Genomic DNA, 19,477 nt, shown 5'->3' on the forward strand with positions numbered 1-19,477 from the left:
TTGTGGAAAGCAGTATGGAGGTTCCTCAAAAAGCTCAAAATAGAAATACCATTTGACCCAGGAATTCCACATCTAGGAATTTACCCTAAGAATGAGGCAGCCCAGTTTGAAAAAGACACATGCACCCCTATGTTTATCGCAGCAAGCCAAGAAATGGAAGCAACCTAAGTGTTCATCAGTAGATGAATGGATAAAGAATATGTGTACATATACGCAATGGAATATTATTCAGCCATAAGAAGAAAACAAATCGTACCATTTGCAACAACATGGATGGAGCTAGAGGGTATTATGCTCAGTTAAATAAGCCAGGTGGAGAAAGACAAGTGCCAAATGATTTCACTCATATGTGGCGAATAAGAATAAAGGAAAACTGAAGGAACAAAACAGCAGCAGAATCACAGAACCCAAGAATGGACTAAGTTACCAAATGGAAAGGAACTGGGGAGGATGGGTGGGAAGGGGGGGATAGGGGCAGGGGACAAAGAAAGGGGGCCTTACAATTAGCATGTATAATGTGTGGGGGGCATTGGGAGGCTTGTGCAACACAAAGACAAGTAGTGATTCTACAGCATCTTACTACGCTGATGGACAGTGACAGTAATGGGGTTTGCGGGGAGGGGACTTGGTGAAGGGGGGAGCCTAGTAAACATAATGTTCTTCATGTAATTGTAGATTAATGATAACAAAAAAAAAATCTTTATGGAAGACGGTTCCACAATATTTCTTACGTGAAGTGACTTCCTAGCCCTGAACACTCATCTCCGCAGGCATGTAACTTGAAGAAAGTCAAACAGGTTGGCTTTTTGGCTTCTTGAGGGCACATGCCCAGAGGAAGACCTTCTGCCCGGCAGCAAAAGGCTCTCCACTCTGTGAAGTGAGCCGGGACGCGCCCCTGACAGGAATCCGTGGACTCAGGCCTTGGCTACGATCCCAGGAAAGAAGAGCAAGGGGCTTTCCACCTGCCCCGAGGCACCCTTGGACCAACAGGCCTCTCGCGTTCCACCGGTCGTGCCCCGCCTCCCAGACCCGGGGTTTCATCTCTGCGCCTTTTCCTCGCCCCTCCCCTCACGGTCGACGGGCTCGCTCTCGTGCTCAGCGCGCGAACGGCGCGCGAGCACGCGGAGGCGGAAGGCCAGAGCAGCAGTCCGTCGCGGGAGCGAGTGCGCAGGCGCCTTTTTGGGGCTCGCTGCAGGCGCAAATCCCAGCGTTCCGCCGGCGGCTGGGTAAGCGCCAGGGTCCTTGGGGGTTCTGCACCGCCTGCCCACAGTGAGGGGAGCGGGAGGCCTGCGACGCCCCGCGAGCCCGCGCCCTGCTGGCGACCGGGCGCCTGGCTCCGGTGCAGTCGGAGGGACGGCTCGCGAGGCCTTCCCAGCCCAGCTTGCCGGCTCGCTTGGGGGTCGGGCGCGGGGCGCGGTAATGGTGGTGGAGCGGCCCTGGCGCCCTAGTTCCTGTGGTCCTGAGGGTCCGGCCCGTTCGAAAGGAGGAGAAGCGTCAGGAGGGGTCCTTTTTTGCCAGACGTGGTAATCTGGGATAGCTGCGGCCGCTGATGCTGTGTCTACCCTGGGGAAAGGAACCTTCAGACTGAAAGGAACAGATCGTCCTGGGGAATTGAGATGCACGCTCAGGACGCAGTAGAACGGAAAACTGCCGCCCGCGTGCCAACTACAGGGCACGTGGATGGGCTAGAAAGTTAACTGCTTTGCAGATGGAAAAACTAATAAAGAACCCTTTTTACTGTTCAAGGAGCAGAGATTTACTGTTGAAAGGCTCACATAATATCTTTAACTACAAAGGACTCAGTAAAATTAGGAACCTCCCTTATTAACACACGATGTCCATTAGGCAAATACGTTTTGAGTAACTGCTTTTTGCCAGCACTGTTTTAAGTGCAGAAAACAGCCCCGACTAAGACTGGAGAATCCCAGCTTGCATGGAGCTTATATTCTAGTTGACAGATAAATATAATTTCCTTTATACTTTTTAAATTGGAATATAACATACCTAGGAGAAAATACTCTAGGCAACTCATAAGCGGTAACTTGCTGATATATAAAGTAAACACATCTTTTCACCACCACTCAAATCAAGAAACAACATTTACAGCATCTTCCCAGAAGATCTTTCTGGAGATCACTCCCAATCACCATCCCCTCTTGCCTCCCCAAAGGTAACCTCTTTCCCAATTTCTAACACCATAGATTAATTTAGACTCTTTATGAGTCCTTCATAAATGGAACCATATAATATGTATTCTTTGGTGTCCAGCTTTTTTTACCCTAAATTAAGTTTGTGAGATTGTTCCATGCTGTGTGAAAAAACAATTTTTGATAATGAAAAGAATTAGGAAGAAAATTAAGGTACTCGAGCAAATAGTAAGAGGTCAGGAACCTTTCAGAGGCTGCGACTTGAGATGACAAGGTGAATGACAAAAGATTAGCCAGTGAGTTGGGTAAGACTGTACCAGTAGAGGGAATAGAAGTGGTATAGTATGAACCATAGAGTTACGAATCTGACAGATTTTAGGAAAACAAGGAAGACCTTGTGGGAGAGTGGGAGGAGATGAAATTGGAGAGGCAGGCAGAGCTCAGATCATGGAAGGTCTTATGGCTGGGGTATTTGGATTTGTTTTATTTTGGATTTCATTCCAAGTATAATAGATGTAATGAAGAGATGTTTTTGATCAGTTTGTAGGATGAGCCACTTGTGAAGGATGGGAAAGCCTATTCACTTTACTCATCCAAGAAACCCCACAAAAGTGACAATACATGGGGAACTGTTGGGAATTAGAAGAAGCATTAACATGTTGGGAGAATAAATATTTTGTATTGTCCTGATTTACATTAATCCAGGTACCTAATATACTTCCAAAACCAGATTTAGAATACACTTTAGAAATTAGTCATCTATTCTACACCTAAAAATACTCTTGTCAAGTAGTTGCTCAGCTTCTGTTTGAAACTTTTAAAGAGGAACTACCTTTTCAAAAAGAGGCTCATTTCATTTATGGACAGCTCTAATTGTCAGAAAAGCTACCCTAAAGCTTTCCTAATATTTAATCCAAAATACATATAACACTGGTCATCAGTTCTGGGCCTCTACAAAACAAATCATCTGTTACCTGTTGCTTCCCTTTCAGTACTTATGAGGTTAATTTTTGATGTTTTTTTTTTATTTTCACATTTAAGTGCAGGACCTTGAATTTATTTCAGTTTATCCCTGTCATGGGATTTTTGGAGTAAGATTTGGTCCACAGTAGATGTTGTCCAAATGTTTTTGGATATGATGGTTTCATCCATCAGTTAGCTATCCCTTCCACCACTGTGCTCTTAGCAAACTTGATCAGCATGGTATCAGTTAAACATTATGTTCTTTTTTAAATTCAGTGGATTATTTAGTGTTCTTAGTAGTCTTATTTTTGTTACTTTACGTTCCTAGGAAAGTACTTAAAAATGATTATCTGGAATGGTGGATAATTGATTTAACTTGATCTTACTGGTGATTTAAATTTCCTAGATAAAATACTGGTTAAGCTATATTTTTAAATCCAGGGATTAGCATTTATAAAATCAATTTTAAACATTGTATCAGCAGAAAAGGAGTGTTGTATTATAATTCTGGAATATATAGTGCAGCATGTTGATAAATGGAGCCTTTAGAGTTAGACTAAAAAAGAATTTGAATAGTTTATAGGCCTAAAAATCTATATCCAAATTCAGAATCAACATTTAGTAAGAAATTTAAATTTTCCTTTTAGTTAACCTCTGTGGTTGAAGTTCTAGTGAATAATAAAATGATTTAAGGAAGATCATTAGAATTTATATATCTATATATATATATATATAGAGAGGGAGGAATTTATATAATCCAAATTTGAATAACATAATTAAATAACTTTATTAAATGCTTTGAGTCATTCTACTTGATTGAGATGCTAGACTTCATTAGTTCTAGAGTTGACCCTTCCTGTTTTTTTTTTCAGGGATATTTTTAAGTAAGAAAAGAATTTTTGTCCAATAGGTGGAATGTGCCAGTTTTCCACAAAACTTTTCAGTTGATTTATTAATCATATTTTTCTGAATATATTTAAATTAAAGTATATCCTGTGGTTAAAATGGCCCACAATTTTCAAAACCTTTTACTTTAAACCCCCCAACACAAGGAATAAAGTGATAAAAATGAAACATATAGATGGTTATTTATATTCTTCTGTATTTTCTCTTAAGATCTGGTGCTGTTTTTAATGATTCTTGCAAAGATTCATTCTCTGAAATGGAAAGTTGTGATTAACACAAGTATGTTTTGGAAGAAAAGAAGTAAAAAATCAAACTACATAAGTTAGTGTAGGCTTTCTCAAACTAAATAGAAAGGTAAAATTCTTTTTTTACTGAAGATAAATCATCTTTCTGTTTACCTTTGTGATCTTATTTTTCCCAGTAGGTGAACATGATTTAGCTGAAATAGACTGTTCTATCTACAAAGCTGTGTTTTTCTTTACTCAGAAATATTCCTTTTAAGATCCTTACTTATCTTGAGATACATTGAGTCCCATTTAAAGGGAGAGGTCCCTTTTGAGGTGTGTATTTCCCAACTAGAGGACTGGGGAATAAGGAACTTAAAGCTACCCCTTTCCTCTGTGGACTTCCCCTACCTCCCACATTCTCCATCTTTCTACTTGCTTTAATGAGTTCGTTGATATGCTGTGCTGTCCTAAATCTTGGTTTTTTTGTTTTTTTTCTTCCAGGCTACTTCTTCATAGACGTAAAAATCAATATTTAACTGGAAACAAAGCATCACTTAAAATCCTCTCAAACACATCATGCCAAAAAATTGATAATATTTCTTTGATCAAGAAAGGAAGTGACTATGTGTTAAAAGTATTCTGCCATTTGCCCTCTTTTTTTTCCCCTCCCTAAATTTGAAGAAGAAATATGGAGAAATGGTACTTGATGACAATCGTGGTCCTAATAGGACTAACAGTACGGTGGACAGTTTCTCTTAATTCTTATTCAGGTAACACATTTTTACTGTTTAAAAGATAGGTAAATATTCCTTTGAATAGACTTTGGTTTTTTGGTAAATAGCTTATAGTTTTCTCACTGGGGCAGAGAAGAATTTTTGGCTTTATTAGTGTGGTAAAATACATTTAAACATCTAATTCTAAAAGAAAGAATACATATAGTTATTGAATAGGCTAAATGGACTTTGTGATTTGAGAAAACAAAATATTCTAATTGGTAAGATGATAAATTGAGAAATGATTATGTATTAGTCATTGAGGAGAGAAATTAATTAGTACTTAAAGGCTGGAGCAGAATCAAAGGAGGCTTTTTAAAAATTTAGAGTAGAGAAGGCACGTTACTAGTGTTAAAAAACTAAATTCATCCAAGTAATTTGGATATCTGTTTGGCCCTATTAAGTGATGCATGAATCAGGCAGCATCCCCTCTAGCAAGCAGAGAGATGCTCCATGGAATTGTACAGAATGGAAGGTTTTTATGGACAAGAGGGTGGGGGAAGGTTATTGGCAAAAAATCTTACTGATGATGCTGACCAGAAAATTCCTGACTGACTACATTTCTGTGGGAGGTTAAAATTTTAATTGGGCTTAAGTATTTGGTTTGGTGACTTAGCACCCTTGTTTGGTGACTTGGCCTAGTGAAAGTGACACTATATTGGGCCTGGGTGTTTCTTTTTAACACTAGATTGAAAGGAAGAGACCAATGGAGAATATGATGGAGAATGATGTGAGAGAAAGGAAGGGAAAACTGTTTGAGGGTGTTTCTGAGATTGAGGGTGAGATTAGATTTAACCCAGTAAATACAGAACAACATGGGTTTCAACTGTCTGAGTCCATTTATATGCTGATTTTTTTCAATGGATATACTGGAAAAATTTTTGGAGATTTGCAAGTTTGAAAAAACATTTTCTTTTCTCTAGCTAATTTTATTCTAAGAATACAGAATATAATACATATAACATACAAAATGTGTTGTCTGTTCATCTTATTGGTAAGGCTTCTAGTTAATGGAGGCTCTTAAGTAGTTAAATTTTTGGGGATTCAGAAGTTATAGGCGGATTATCAACTGCATGTGGGTTGGTGCCCTTAACCCCTGTGTTGTTCAGGGGCCAACTGTATGTATCTAGCAGGGTTCCAGTTCTGGGCATTATGCTACGTGCTCGAGATACAAAGTGAATATCCAACACTTGAGGAGCCTCCTCACATTTTAGTCAGTAAGTGGTTACACGAACAATGCAATGATTATAACATGAAAGTATGTGTGAGGTACAAAAGTAACATGGCAAAGTGAATGATCAGGGTGCATTAGAGAAAATTTTTCAGAGAAGATATTTGAGTTCAAGGTTTGAAGGATTAGTTAGAATTTGCTGAGTGTATGAGGCGGGAAAGGTATTCTAGACAGCAGTAACATGTGCAAAGGCATGGTAACATGAGAGCATGGTTATATGTGTTCAGTATTGGGTAGCATAAAAACCAATGAAAAGGGTGGGGAGGGAGTGGTTTGAGATTTGGCTGTACAATTAGCTTGACAAATTATTTGTGTTTTAGAAAAATAACTTATTAATTTAAAAAATGGTAGGAAGATTGGAGATAAAAAGACAAATGTGACAATCATAATAATACAAGTTACTAATTTTTACTATCGGCTAGACACTGAGCATTTTCTTTAGTACTTACCACAACCACGGTAGACATGTATCATCTCTAATTTAAAAATATAAAATGAGACAACCAACAAAGGACAACTGGATTCAAATATAATTGTATTTTATTCCAAACTCAATGCTTTTATGACACTGCTCTGTGGCTCCTGAGAAAGAAGCCCTGAACTAAGGCAATTAAAATATGGAGAAATGAATTTGAGGAATATTGAGGAAATAAAATCACTTGGATGGAGCAGTAGATTTGGGTTCAAATTTTAGTACTTTCACCTGTTAGTTGCCTAATCTTGGGGGAATTACTTAATCTCCATGAAACCCTTCTACAGGGGTAGGTAACTCTTCTACAAAGTGGTAATGCTAATATGTACATTAATAGGGTTGTTTTGAGGATTGAGACAATATGTATGAATTGTGTTTTCTTCTTTAATAGGGAAAGAATATAATCAGCACATTAAATGGTTCATAACTATTCTGTCATTTGACCTTCACAGCAAATCATTTAACCCCAAAATATTTATTGGGTATCTGTTGTATAACAAAAGTCAGTCTTGCTGGTGATCTTCAAGTCTTTAGGCCTGGTCTTTAGGATGACCAAGAATAATAAATGGTATATTCTTATGATACTGTGATTTATGGTATTTGGTCTGCATCCCCAGTTCTGGGACAGAGCTCTTAAAACCCTTGAATTTTCTAAGTGAGAGTGTTAAAGTTGTCTTGTTTACGTTAATGAGATGGCTTTTAAATCACACTTAAGGATGGGGGCTGGTTTCCAGGAGAAACAGCTCTGTGATTTGAGGGTTGGAACTTTTAGTCCCATACCTTGATTTCCAGGTGGAGAGGGGGGCTGGAGGTTGAATCATTCGCCAGTGGCCAGTGATATAATCGATCATGCCTTTGTAATGAAGAATTCATAAAAATCCAAAAGCACTGGCTTCAGAGAGCCTTTGGGTTGGTGAGCTCTTGGAGATTTGGAGAGAGTGGCTTAGCTGGAGAGGGCATAGAAGCTTTGTGCCCTTTCCACATACCTTGCGCCATGCATCTCTTCCATCTCGCTGTTCCTGAACTAATATCCTTTTATAATAAGCCAGTTATCTAGGAAGTAAAATGTTTCTTTGAGTTCTGAAAGCTGCTTTAGCAAATTAGTTGAACCTCAGGAGAGTATGTGGGAACCTCTGATCTGTACAGATGGTTGGTCAGAGTGAAGGTAACAACCTGGACTTTTGATTGGCACTCTGAGTTGGAGGGGACACTATTAACAAAACTCAAATTAAGTCATCATCTTAAGATTTCTTTGAACATATTTTTGGTGTGAATTCATGCCCCACACTGGGTAAATGCAGGCTTACGGTTAGGAATTTTCAGGAGTTTTTTTTCTTATTTCCTGCACTACCAAGAGCCATAGAGGAGATAAAGGCTATCTTCACCATCTCCCCAAAGGCATTGTTTTTTTAATCCTAGTAGAGGATTCTCTGACAATGAATTTCCACCTGTTGCAGTGCTAGGCTTTGCCTCCTTATTCATTGCCTAGAGTTTCTCAGTACCCAGGCTACAGGCCATCAAAGATCCCTTTTATAATAAGATACCTTTTATAATAATCTTGTTATATCCTTTTATAATAAGCCAGTTATCTAGGAAGTAAAATATTTCTCTGAGTTATGAAAGCTGCTTTAGTAAGTTTTACCCTCAGGACAAATGCTTACTCCTCTAGATCGTGACACTTTTTTTTTGTTTCTGGCCTCTGAGGAATTCATGTATTTTGCTGCTTACTTAGGCATATATATTTTTTTTCCTCCCTGTCCTGGAGGTGTTTTTCTGACCATCTAAGTCTGCCATGTCGGTGGAAACTAGTCTCATCTGTAATTTTAAAAGCTCCACACGTTATTGTGATGTTTACCAAACATTGATACAGGTGATGGTTGAATCCACAGGGTTGGAGGGCCCCATAGTGGAAGAAGAAAACAGATTTAATCATTGTTCACATTCTCAGAGAAGGGGGAATGATTAAAGGAGACTGAGAAAGAAACTGAGGTAGGATTAGAGCCTGGAGAAGTTGTTATCCTAGAAGACAAGAAGTCAGAGAATTTTAAGACATTAGGACTGGACATCGGTGTAAGGTTCTAGACATGTCAAGTAAGATGGAAACAAACAACAGACAAAAGATTTATAGGAGGCCATTGTGATCTTCCAAATTACCAGATGAATGAATTGAGGATTAAATGGAAATTAACAAGTGGACATAAGTTTTAGCAAGTTCATTAGGGAATGGAAGGAGAGGATCAGTTTGGTAGCTATAATGGGGTAAGGGGCCCTAGGGAGAAGCCCAACTAAAAGTTGTTATATAAAATATGTAGTTTATGTTACCACAGCTAGCCCATTGATTGTCATCTCCCTCTCTTACTTCAGCACTGTGTTATTCCTGATCATTATTTAATCTGCAATCCTGTATGTCTGTCTTGTAATTTTATTTTTGTCTTCTAATTGTCAGATATATTATTTTCTTTGAATTCTTATGTTGAGGTGATGTTGAAAAGTAAAATCAGGGTATAAATTAAAATAATATAATTTAAAAATCACTGTTTCAGTATTGCTGTTGTATATAATCAAACGCTTAATGGGAATTGAGTAGACGACAAACACGTGTAATACTTTTCTATCCTTGTGGCTTACATATATTATTTACTCTGACATTTCTCTCCTAAAGTCTGAGTTTACCAAGTTATTTCCCTCATCTGGAAAACAGGACCTCTGCAACTTACTTTCTTTTTTAAATTTTTTTTTTGTTATCATTAATCTACAATTACATGAAGAATATTTTGTTTACAAGGGTACCCCCTTCACCAAGTCCCCACCACAAATCCCATTACAGTCACTGTCGATCAGCATAGTAAGATATTGTAGAATCACTACTCTCTTCTCTGTGTTCCACAGCCCTCCCCATGCCCCCCCCACATTATATATGCTAATCATAATACCCCCTTTCTTTTTCCCAGCCCTTATCCCTGCCTTCCCTCCCATCCTCCTCAGTCCCTTTCCTTTTGATAACTGTTAGTCCATTCTTGGGTTCTGTGATTCTGCTGCTGTTTTGTTCCTTCAGTTTTTCTTTGTTCTTATACTCCACATATGAGTGAAATCATTTGGTATATGTCTTTCTCTGCCTGGCTTATTTCACTGAGCATAAAACCCTCTAGCTCCATCCATGTTGTTGCAAATGGTAGGATTTGTTTTCTTCTTATGGCTGAATAATATTCCATTGTGTCTATGTACCACATCTTCTTTATCCATTCATTTACTGATGGACACTTAAGTTGCTTCCATTTCTTGGCTATCGTAAATAGTGCTGCGATAAACATAAGGGTGCATCGGTCTTTTTCAAACTGGGCTGCTGCATTCTTAGGGTAAATTCCTAGACGTGGAATTCCTGGGTCAAATGGTATTTCTATTTTGAGCTTTTTGAGGAACCTCCATACTGTTTTCCACAATGGTTGAACTAATTTACATTCCCACCAGCACTGTAGGAGGATTCCCCTTTCTCCAAAACCTTGCCAACATTTCTTGTTGTTTGTCTTTTGGATGGTAGCCATCCTTACTGGTGTGAGGTAATACCTCATTGTGGTTTTAATTTGCATTTCTCTGATGACTAGCAATGTGGAGCATCTTCTCATGTGTCTGTTGGCCATCTGAATTTCTTCTTTGGAGAACTGTCTTTTAGCTCCTCTGCCCATTTTTTAATTGGATTATTTGCTTTTTGTTTGTTGAGGTGCATGAGCTCTTTATATATTTTGAATGTCAAGTCTTTATCAGATCTGTCATTTATGAATATATTCTCCTATACTGTAGGTACCTTTTTATTCTATTGATGGTGTCCTTTGCTGTACAGAAGCTTTTCAGCTTAATGTAGTCCCACCTGTTCATTTTTGCTTTTGTTTCCCTTGCCCGAGGAGATACGTTCATGAAGAAGTCGCTCACATTTATGTCCAAAAGATTTTTGCCTATGTTTTTTCTAAGAGTTTTATGGTTTCATTACTTACATTCAGGGCTTTGATCCATTTCGAATTTACTTTTGTGTATGGGGTTAGACAGTGATCCAGTTTAATTCTCTTACATGTAGCTGCCCAGTTTTGCCAGCACCATCTGTTGAAGAGACTGTCATTTCCCCATTGTATGTCTATGTCTCCTTTATCATATATTAATTGACCATATATGTTTGGATTAATGTCTGGAGTCTCTATTCTGTTCCACTGGTCTGTGGCTCTGTTCTTGTGCCAGTACCAAATTGTCTTGATTACTGTGACTTTGTAGTAGAGCTTGAAGTTGGGGAGCGAGATTCCCCCCCAACTTTATTCTTCCTTTTCAGGATTGCTTTGGCTATTTGGGGTCTTTGGTATTTCCATATGAATTTTTGAACTATTTGTTCCAGTTCGTTGAAGAATGCTGTTGGTGATTTGATAGGGATTGCATCAAATCTGTATATTGCTTTGGGCAGGATGGCCATTTTGACGATATTAATTCTTCCTAGCCAAGAGCATGGGATGAGTTTCCATTTGATAGTGACCTCTTTGATTTCTCTTAAGAGTGTCTTATAGTTTTCAGGGTATAGATCTTTCACTTCCTTGTTTAGGTTTATTACTAGGTATTTTATTCTTTTTGATACAATTGTGAATGGAATTGTTTTCCTGATTTCTCTTTCTATTGGTTCATTGTTAGTGTATAGGAAAGCCACAGGTTTCTGTGTGTTAATTTTGTATCCTGCAACTTTGCTGTATTCCGATATCAGTTCTAGTAGTTTTAGAGTGGAGTCTTTAGAGTTTTTTATGTACAGTATCATGTCATCTGCAAATAGTGACAGTTTAACTTCTTCTTTACCAATCTGGATTCCTTGTATTTCTTTGTTTTGTCTAATTGCCGTGGCTAGGACCTCCAGTATTATGTTAAATAACAGTGGGGAGAGTGGGCATCCCTGTCTTGTTCCCGATCTCAGAGGAAATGCTTTCAGCTTCTCGCTGTTCAGTATGATGTTAGCTGTGGGTTTATCATATATGGCCTTTATTATGTTGAGGTACTTTCCCTCTATGCCCATTTTGTTGAGAGTTTTTATCATGAATGGGTGTTGAATTTTGTCAAATGCTTTTTCAGCATCTATGGAGATGATCATGTGGTTTTTGTCCTTCTTTTTGTTGATGTGGATGATGTTGATGGATTTTCGAGTGTTGTACCATCCTTGCATCCCTGGGATGAATCCCACTTGGTCATGGTGTATGATCCTTTTGATGTATTTTTGAATTCGGTTTGCTAATATTTTGTTGAGTATTTTTGCATCTACATTCATTAGGGATATTAGTCTGTAGTTTTCTTTTTTGGTGGGATCTTTGCCTGGTTTTGTTATTAGGGTGGTGTTGGCCTCATAGAATGAGTTTGGGAGTATTCCCTCCTCTTCTGTTTTTTTGGAAAACTTTAAGGGGAATGGGTATTATGTCTTCTCTGTATGTCTGATAAAATTCTGAGGTAAATCCATCTGACTTGGGGGTTTTGTTCCTGGGTAGTTTTTTGATTACCGCTTCAATTTCTTTGCTGGTGATTGGTTTCTTTAGATTTTGTGTTTCTTCCTTGGTCAGTCTTAGAAGGCTGTATTTTTTTAGGAAGTTGTCCATTTTTTTAGGTTTTCCAGCTTGTTAGCATATAGGTTTTCATAGTATTCTCTAATAATTCTTTGTATTTCTGTGGGGTCCGTCGTGATTTTTCCTTTTTCATTTCTGAATCTGTTGATGTGTGTTGATTCTCTTTTTCTCTTAATAAGTCTGGCTAGAGGCTTATCTATTTTGTTTATTTTCTCAAAGAACCAGCTCTTGGTTTCATTGATTTTTTTCTAGTATTTTATTCTTCTTAATTTTATTTATTTCTTCTCTGATCTTTATTATGTCCCTCCTTCTGCTAACTTTAGGCCTCATTTCTTCTTCTTTTTCCAATTTCAATTAATTGTGATGTTAGACTATTCATTTGGGATTGTTCTTCCTTCTTTAAATATGCCTGGATTGCTATATACTTTCCTCTTAAGACTGCTTTTGCTGCATCCCACAGAAGTTGGGGCTTTGTGTTGTTGTCATTTGTTTCCATATATTGCTTATCTCTATTTTAATTTGGTCATCGATCCATTGATTATTTGGGAGCATGTTGTTAAGCCTCAATGTGTTTGTGGGCCTTTTTGCTTTCTTTGTACAATTGAGTTCTGGTTTTATACCTTTGTGGTCTGAAAAGTTGGTTGTTAGAATTTCTATCGTTTGGAATTTACTGAGGCTCTTTTTGTGGCCTAGTATGTGGTCTATTCTGGAGAATGTTCCATGTGCACTTGAGAAGAATGTGTATCCTGTTGCTTTTGGATGTAGAGTTCTATAGATGTCTATTAGGTCCATCTGTTCTAGTGTGTTGTTCAGTGCCTCTGTGTCCTTACTTATTTTCTGTCCACTGGATATATCCTTTGGAGTGAGTGGCGTGTTGAAGTCTCCTATAATGAATGCATTGCATTCTATTTTTCTCCTTTCGTTCTGTTAGTATTTGTTTCACATATGCTGGTGCTCCTGTGTTGGGTACATTTATATTTATAATGGTTATATCCTCTTGTTGGACTGAGCCCTTTATCATTATGCAATGTCCTTTTTTATCTCTTGTTACTTTCTTTGTTTTGAAGTCTATTTTGTCTGATACTAGTACTGCAACACCTGCTTTTTTCTCCCTGTTGTTTGCATGAAATATTTTTTTCCATTGCTTGACTTTTAGTTTGTGCATGTCTTTGGGTTTGAGGTGAGTCTCTTGTAAGCAGCATATAGATGGGTCTTGCTTTTTTATCCATTCTATTACTTGGTGTCTTTTGATTGGTGCATTCAGTCCATTAACATTTAGGGTGACTATTGAAAGATATGTACTTATTGCCATTGCAGGCTTTAGACTCGTGGTTACCAAAGGTTCAAGGTCAGCTTCTTTAGTATCTTACTGTCTAACTTAAGTCACTTATTGAGCTATTATAAACACTGTCTGGTGATTCTTTATTTCTCTCCCTTCTTATTCCTCCTTCTCCATTCTTTTTATGTTGGTTGTTTTATTCTGTGCTCTTTTGTGTTTCCTTTAACTGCTTTTATGGGTAGTTGATTTTATTTTTTGCCTTTGGTTTGTATTTTGCTGGTCTACTTTCTTTGCTGTGATTTTATTTTCTCTAGTGATGTCTATTTAGTCTTGGGAGTGCTCCCACCTAGAGCAGTCCCTCTAAAATACCCTGTAGAGGTGGTTTGTGGGAGGCAAATTCCCTCAACTTTTGCTTGTCTGGGAATTGTTTAATCCCTCCTTCATATTTAAGTGATAATCGTGTTGGATACAGTATTCTTGGTTCAAGGCCCTTCTGTTTCCTTACATTAAATGTATCATGCCATTCTCTTCTGGCCTGTAAGGTTTCTGTTGAGAAGTCTGATGATAGCCTACTGGGTTTTCCTTTGTAGGTGACCTTTTTCCTCTCTCTAGCTGCCTTTAAAACTCTGTCCTTGTCCTTGAAATTTGCCATTTTAATTATTATGTGTCTTGGTGTTGTCCTCCTTGGGTTCCTTCTTTTGGGAGTTCTGTGTACTTCCGTGATCTGAGCGATTATTTCCTCCCCCAGTTTGGGGAAGTTTTCAGCAATTATTTCTTCAAATACACTTTCTATCCTTTTTTCTCTCTCTTCTTCTTCTGGTACCTCCATAATGTGGATATTGTTCCTTTTGGATTGGTCACACAGTTCTCTTAATATTGTTTCATTCCTGGAGATCTTTTTATCTCTCTGTGCGTCAGCTTCTCTGCGTTCTTGTTCTCTGATTTCTATTCCATTAACGCCGTCTTGCACCTCATCCAGTTTGCTCTTAAGTCCTTCCAGAGATTGTTTTATTTCTGTAGTGTCCTTCTGGACTTCATCTCTTAGCTCTTGCATGTTTCTCTGAAGAACCATCAGCATAGTTATGACCTTTATTTTGAATTCTTTTTCAGGAAGATTGTTTAGGTCTATCTCCTTCTCAGGGGTTGTCTCTGTGATTTTGGTCTGGATCAGGTCTGGATCAAATTCTGTCTTTTCATGGCAATAGAGGTAGTTGTGGGTAGTTGATGCGTGTGTTGGCTGGGAGAATGTCCCATCTTGCTAGTTGTGGCCTTCTTCTTCTGGGAGAACAGCGACCCCTAGCAGCTTGTGCTGGGCAGCTGTGCACAGACGGGATCTCTGATTCTTGCCCGGCCGCTGTGGAAGAAGCTCTGCCCTTCTGCTGTGGGCATGGGCTCTGCTGCTATCAGAGGGGGAACAGGTGGGAGGCTGTTTATCTCCATGAGGGGCTTCCTAGCTGTGCTGCCGCTCAGGCGTTTGGGGCACTCGTTGTTCCCTGGGATTCCCAGTTACTGGTCTGATTGCGCTGGGTGCTTCCGTCCAGCTGTGAGGCCCCTGTGCCTTTAAGATTTTCAAAGGGCACTTGCTTTTCTTTGTCCCAGGGGCGCTGGCTGTGGGGACCTGCTCACAGGTCTTACTGTCCTGTTGCCCTACTATCCAGCACACCATGCACTGTGTGTCTGCACTCCAGTGCCGATGGCTAGGGCTGGGTATTTAGCAGTCCTGGGCCCCCTCTCCCTCCCCGCTCTGACTCCTCTCCTCCCGCTGGGAGCTGGGGTGAGGGGCACTCGTGTCCCACCAGGCCACGGCTTGTATCTTACCCCCTTTGCAAGGTGCTGGGTTCTCGCAGTGTAGATGTAGTCTGGCTGTTGTCTTGTGTCTTCTGGTCTCTCTTTTAGGAATAGTTGTATTTGTTGTATTTTTCAAAAATATATATGGTTTTGGGAGGAGATTTCCGCTGCTCTACTCACACCGCCATCTTGGCTCTGCCTCTACCATGTCCTTTTTTAAAAATTTTTGTTAAGGTATGATTGATATACACTCTTATGAAGGTTTCACATGAAAAAACAATGTGGCTACTACATTTACCCATACTATCGTGTCCCCACCCACACCCCAATGCAAGCACTAGCCTTGTCTGTGCTACACTGTCTTCCCTGTGATCCCCCACACTATGTGTACTAAACATAAGACTCCTCAATCCCCTTCCCCCTCCCCTTTGGTAACTGCTAGTCCCTTTTTGGAATCTCTGAGTCTGCTATTTTGTTCCTTCAGTTTTGCTTTGTTGTTATACTCCACAAATGGGGGAAATCATTTGGCACTTGTCTTTCTCCACCTGGCTTATTTCACTGAGCATAATGTCCTCCATCTCCATCTATGTTGTCTCTGCAACTTACTTTCAACCTGGTTTTTAAATTTTCCCATAAGAAAGTCAACAGAACAGGATTATTTTTGGATTACTGTATAAGAAAAGTATTGTTACTGCACAGTAGTAGAATATTTGTAGGCATCTTTTATAGGTAGTTATATGTTTTTGTCATTTTTCAGATGAGAAAAATAAAAATGCTAAGCACCAAGAAAAACTGTTATTCTGTCAGAAATCTCAACCTCATCATAAAGAATATAACATTTTTCAGACTCAGGTGAAGAACCTATATATTGTAGGAGGCTGGGAAAATTGATAGTATAACATCTGTGATTCTGTTGAGATTTTCTTCTTCCCCCGCTATTAATTAAAACATTTTTTGTTACTGTGATTTGTTTGAACATGTTTATTTTAGTTTGCTTTTTATTTATCTTGTTTTAAGATTGTAATTAGGAAAAAAAAGGTTGTCACTAGGAAGCACTCAAAGTGAGGAAGCTCACTTTAGCTTGCTTGGTTTTAACCCATTATTTCTCCTTTGGAAATGCATATATTTTATAGTTGTATATAATATACAACTACCTATGCATATTATAATTTAAAGTCTTCTACAATTTATACCTCGTAAATATTTATATTATACCCCTTATAAAAGTGCTGTTTATGTAATTAGTTTTCACAGACCTAAAAATATTGAATAATATTGCTTGCTTCTAAACAAGCCATGGGAAGAAGTCAAATTCTGATTTCAGTCTTGATAATCATTTCTTATACAGACCCATGATTCCTCTAGGCTTGATCCAAAGTGTTAACCAATGTTTTAGAGCAAATGGCACCACTTGAATGAAAGAAAGTTATTTTATTCTAATCTTTTTTTTCCAAAGCTGTATTGGCTGTTTAGGAAGGGAAAGTTATACAGAATTATTTTCTGCAACTTATTCAATCATATAAGTAATTGGTTAATTTCTTTCAACCTACCCATTGCTATTTATAATGTTTTTTCTTCCTCACTAGGAACATATAAAAGGGAGATTTTATTCTGGAAAGTTTTAGTCAAATTCTCTTCTCCTAGAATGTTTAAAATTTCAATGTAAACACAGTTATTATGTATTATTATCAGAGAAGTTCTTGCTTTTAAAATTACAATTTTGAATAGTTCAGCAATTAATAAATTGAACATTTAAGTGGTGCTTAAGCCCATTTTCCTGAGAATGAGATAAAATTGAAACTGTAAATACACATTACTGTGTTTTCTTTATGTAATTCTGAATCTTGTGTAAATGAATTTGTAGAATTAATCACTGTGGAAGGAATCCTTTTTGCCCTTCCCAAGTGAAGCTCCCATAGGTACAGTTGGGTTGTCCTTCTGGGTTGCTTTAAGGGCACTTTAGCAGTTTTAAAAACTTAAGTACTAATTTCATAGCCAGTGTCAGCTGAATTTATTGAAGTAGGTCAGACTCTGGATAGAAACTTGTTTCTCAACCCTAAAGAGAGTCATTATCCATTCTTCTATTTGTTAGAGAATGGTAATAAATTCTTCCACATTGACCACAAGTCTAGAGCAATTTCAGAAAATCTAGATAGTTGGATTTTTTTTTTCAGGATATTACTAAAGATCCTCTCTGACTTTTATTGTCCCACTGAACCAAAAGCAAACAAATAAAAGCACAACAAACGAAAAATAAAAACCAGTTCCTGTGCCCCTCAAAAGAAGCCATAAAAAATGGTTGTATTCCTTAAAATAGGAACACATGCACACATACACACCTCTATAAAATACATACACAAAAAAGCAATTAATTCATTGGGGATATAATTTCCCTTTTTAAAAAAATTACAGGTTTTTCTTCCTTTCCTATTCAGTTAATTGAGATTTAATGAAAATGTGTACTGTGGCTGGTAGTTCATTTCCTTTGAACTCTGGAAAATCACATTCTCTTGTCCATATGAACGAAAAATCGTATTTGGGTAGCAATTAGGAAATAGCACAGTCACATGACAAATATATGCTAGTGAAGAACATAACATGAGAAGTCAATAATTAGTGATCAGTGTGTTTTTAATTTGTAAAGGAAGGTTTCATGGACAGGTTGGAATTTGAGATGATTCTTGAAGATTTGGGCACTGAGTTGATGAGTATATGGTGTAATATAGTATAAGCAGCATGAACAGAGGCTTGGAATTTCAAAGTGTCAGTAATTTAAAAATATTTTTGGGCAAGAACTAATATATAGGCATCATGTTAAAGTAACCTTGGCATAATTAATTGGTCTGTCTTCACAAATTGCTTAATGTTGTATATCTAGTAAGTGAGATATCAGGGACTCCAAATTTCAAATATTTTGAACTAAAAATCCTTGCTGATTATTTAGCATCCTTATTATATCTGTCACTGAGATTCTAGAAGGTACCATTATATCCTGAAAATTATATATTATATTATATTATATTATATTATTATTATGTTATATTATATTATTTCTGAGAGAAACAGGTGTGTGTGTGTGTATACATAAATCTATTTTCTGTGGATAATTTTTGTGACAGTCACTAAATGTATATATGTTTTAGAGATGTTAATCTGCATTTCCTATGATTATTTCACAGTAGGGTATCTTGTTGGGTAGAGGTGCTACATTAAAAGAGTATTGGTATAACAATCATTAAATTAAAAAATCTACTTAATGTAGTGTTTCAAAGCTGGAGAAAGTCTGGGTTGGATTTTAGTGAGTGGTAATACCATTTTCTAGGGTGGCACACCTTTTCGGGATTAATGAGTATATAGTTGACCCTTGAACAACACAGGTTTGAACTGTGTGAGTCCACTTATACATGAATATTTTTCAATAAATGCATTGGAAAATATTTTGGAGATTTATAATTTGAAAAAAGATTTTCTTTTCTCTAACTTCATTGTAAGAATGCAATAGACAATACAGATAACATACAAATAAATATGTTAATTGGTTTTTTATGTCATCATTAAGACTTTCAGTCAACAGTAGGCTATTAATAGTTAAGTTTTGGGAAACCAAAAGTTATATGTGGATATTAGGAGTTGGAGCCCCTAACCCCCACATTGTTCAGGGCTCAGCTATATTTGACTGTATGTGATTTTCACTTGCTAATTTAAAAACCTGTGACTACTGTGTCTCTTTGGGTCTTCTCACAAATATGTAGTCAACTGTTAGTTAAATAGTGAGTGTTTATGATTTACAAAGTGGAATTACCTTTATGTCATTTAAAATGATTTAAGGTTAATACCTACTTAACCAATTTGTAAGGCAATGCAGAGTAGAACCTAAGAGCATGGATTATGGAGCTAGTTTGCCTAAGTTCAAATCTAGACTCTATCACTTACTGCCTGGGTGACCGTTGTCTGTGTTTTTCCATCTATAAAGTGGGTATACATAATAATACCTATTTCATTGTTGCATATGGCACGTACTAGGCTCTATCAATTGTTACTAAGATCCATTAATCCCTTATTTATAATTTTGAAAAATTAAAAATTCGTAATTAAAAAATTTTTTAAAGACAGTT

At 37.7% G+C, this 19,477-nt stretch overlaps 1 protein-coding gene across 1 annotated transcript in view; it reads left to right on the forward strand.

Annotated features, from left to right (window-relative positions):
• The first annotated feature begins 1,107 nt into the window (after positions 1–1,107).
• ALG6 (ALG6 alpha-1,3-glucosyltransferase) overlaps positions 1,108–19,477 on the forward strand; it is a 52,941-nt gene continuing 34,571 nt past the window's right edge. Inside the window, exons 1-2 of the mRNA XM_057500281.1 lie at positions 1,108–1,226; positions 4,745–5,013. Of these exons, the coding sequence (XP_057356264.1) occupies positions 4,932–5,013 (82 nt within the window). The 5' untranslated portion in view covers positions 1,108–1,226; positions 4,745–4,931. The remainder of the gene's footprint in view (positions 1,227–4,744; positions 5,014–19,477) is intronic.

This window comes from Manis pentadactyla, chromosome 4, assembly GCF_030020395.1.
Source record: "Manis pentadactyla isolate mManPen7 chromosome 4, mManPen7.hap1, whole genome shotgun sequence".
Lineage (NCBI taxonomy): Eukaryota > Metazoa > Chordata > Mammalia > Pholidota > Manidae > Manis > Manis pentadactyla.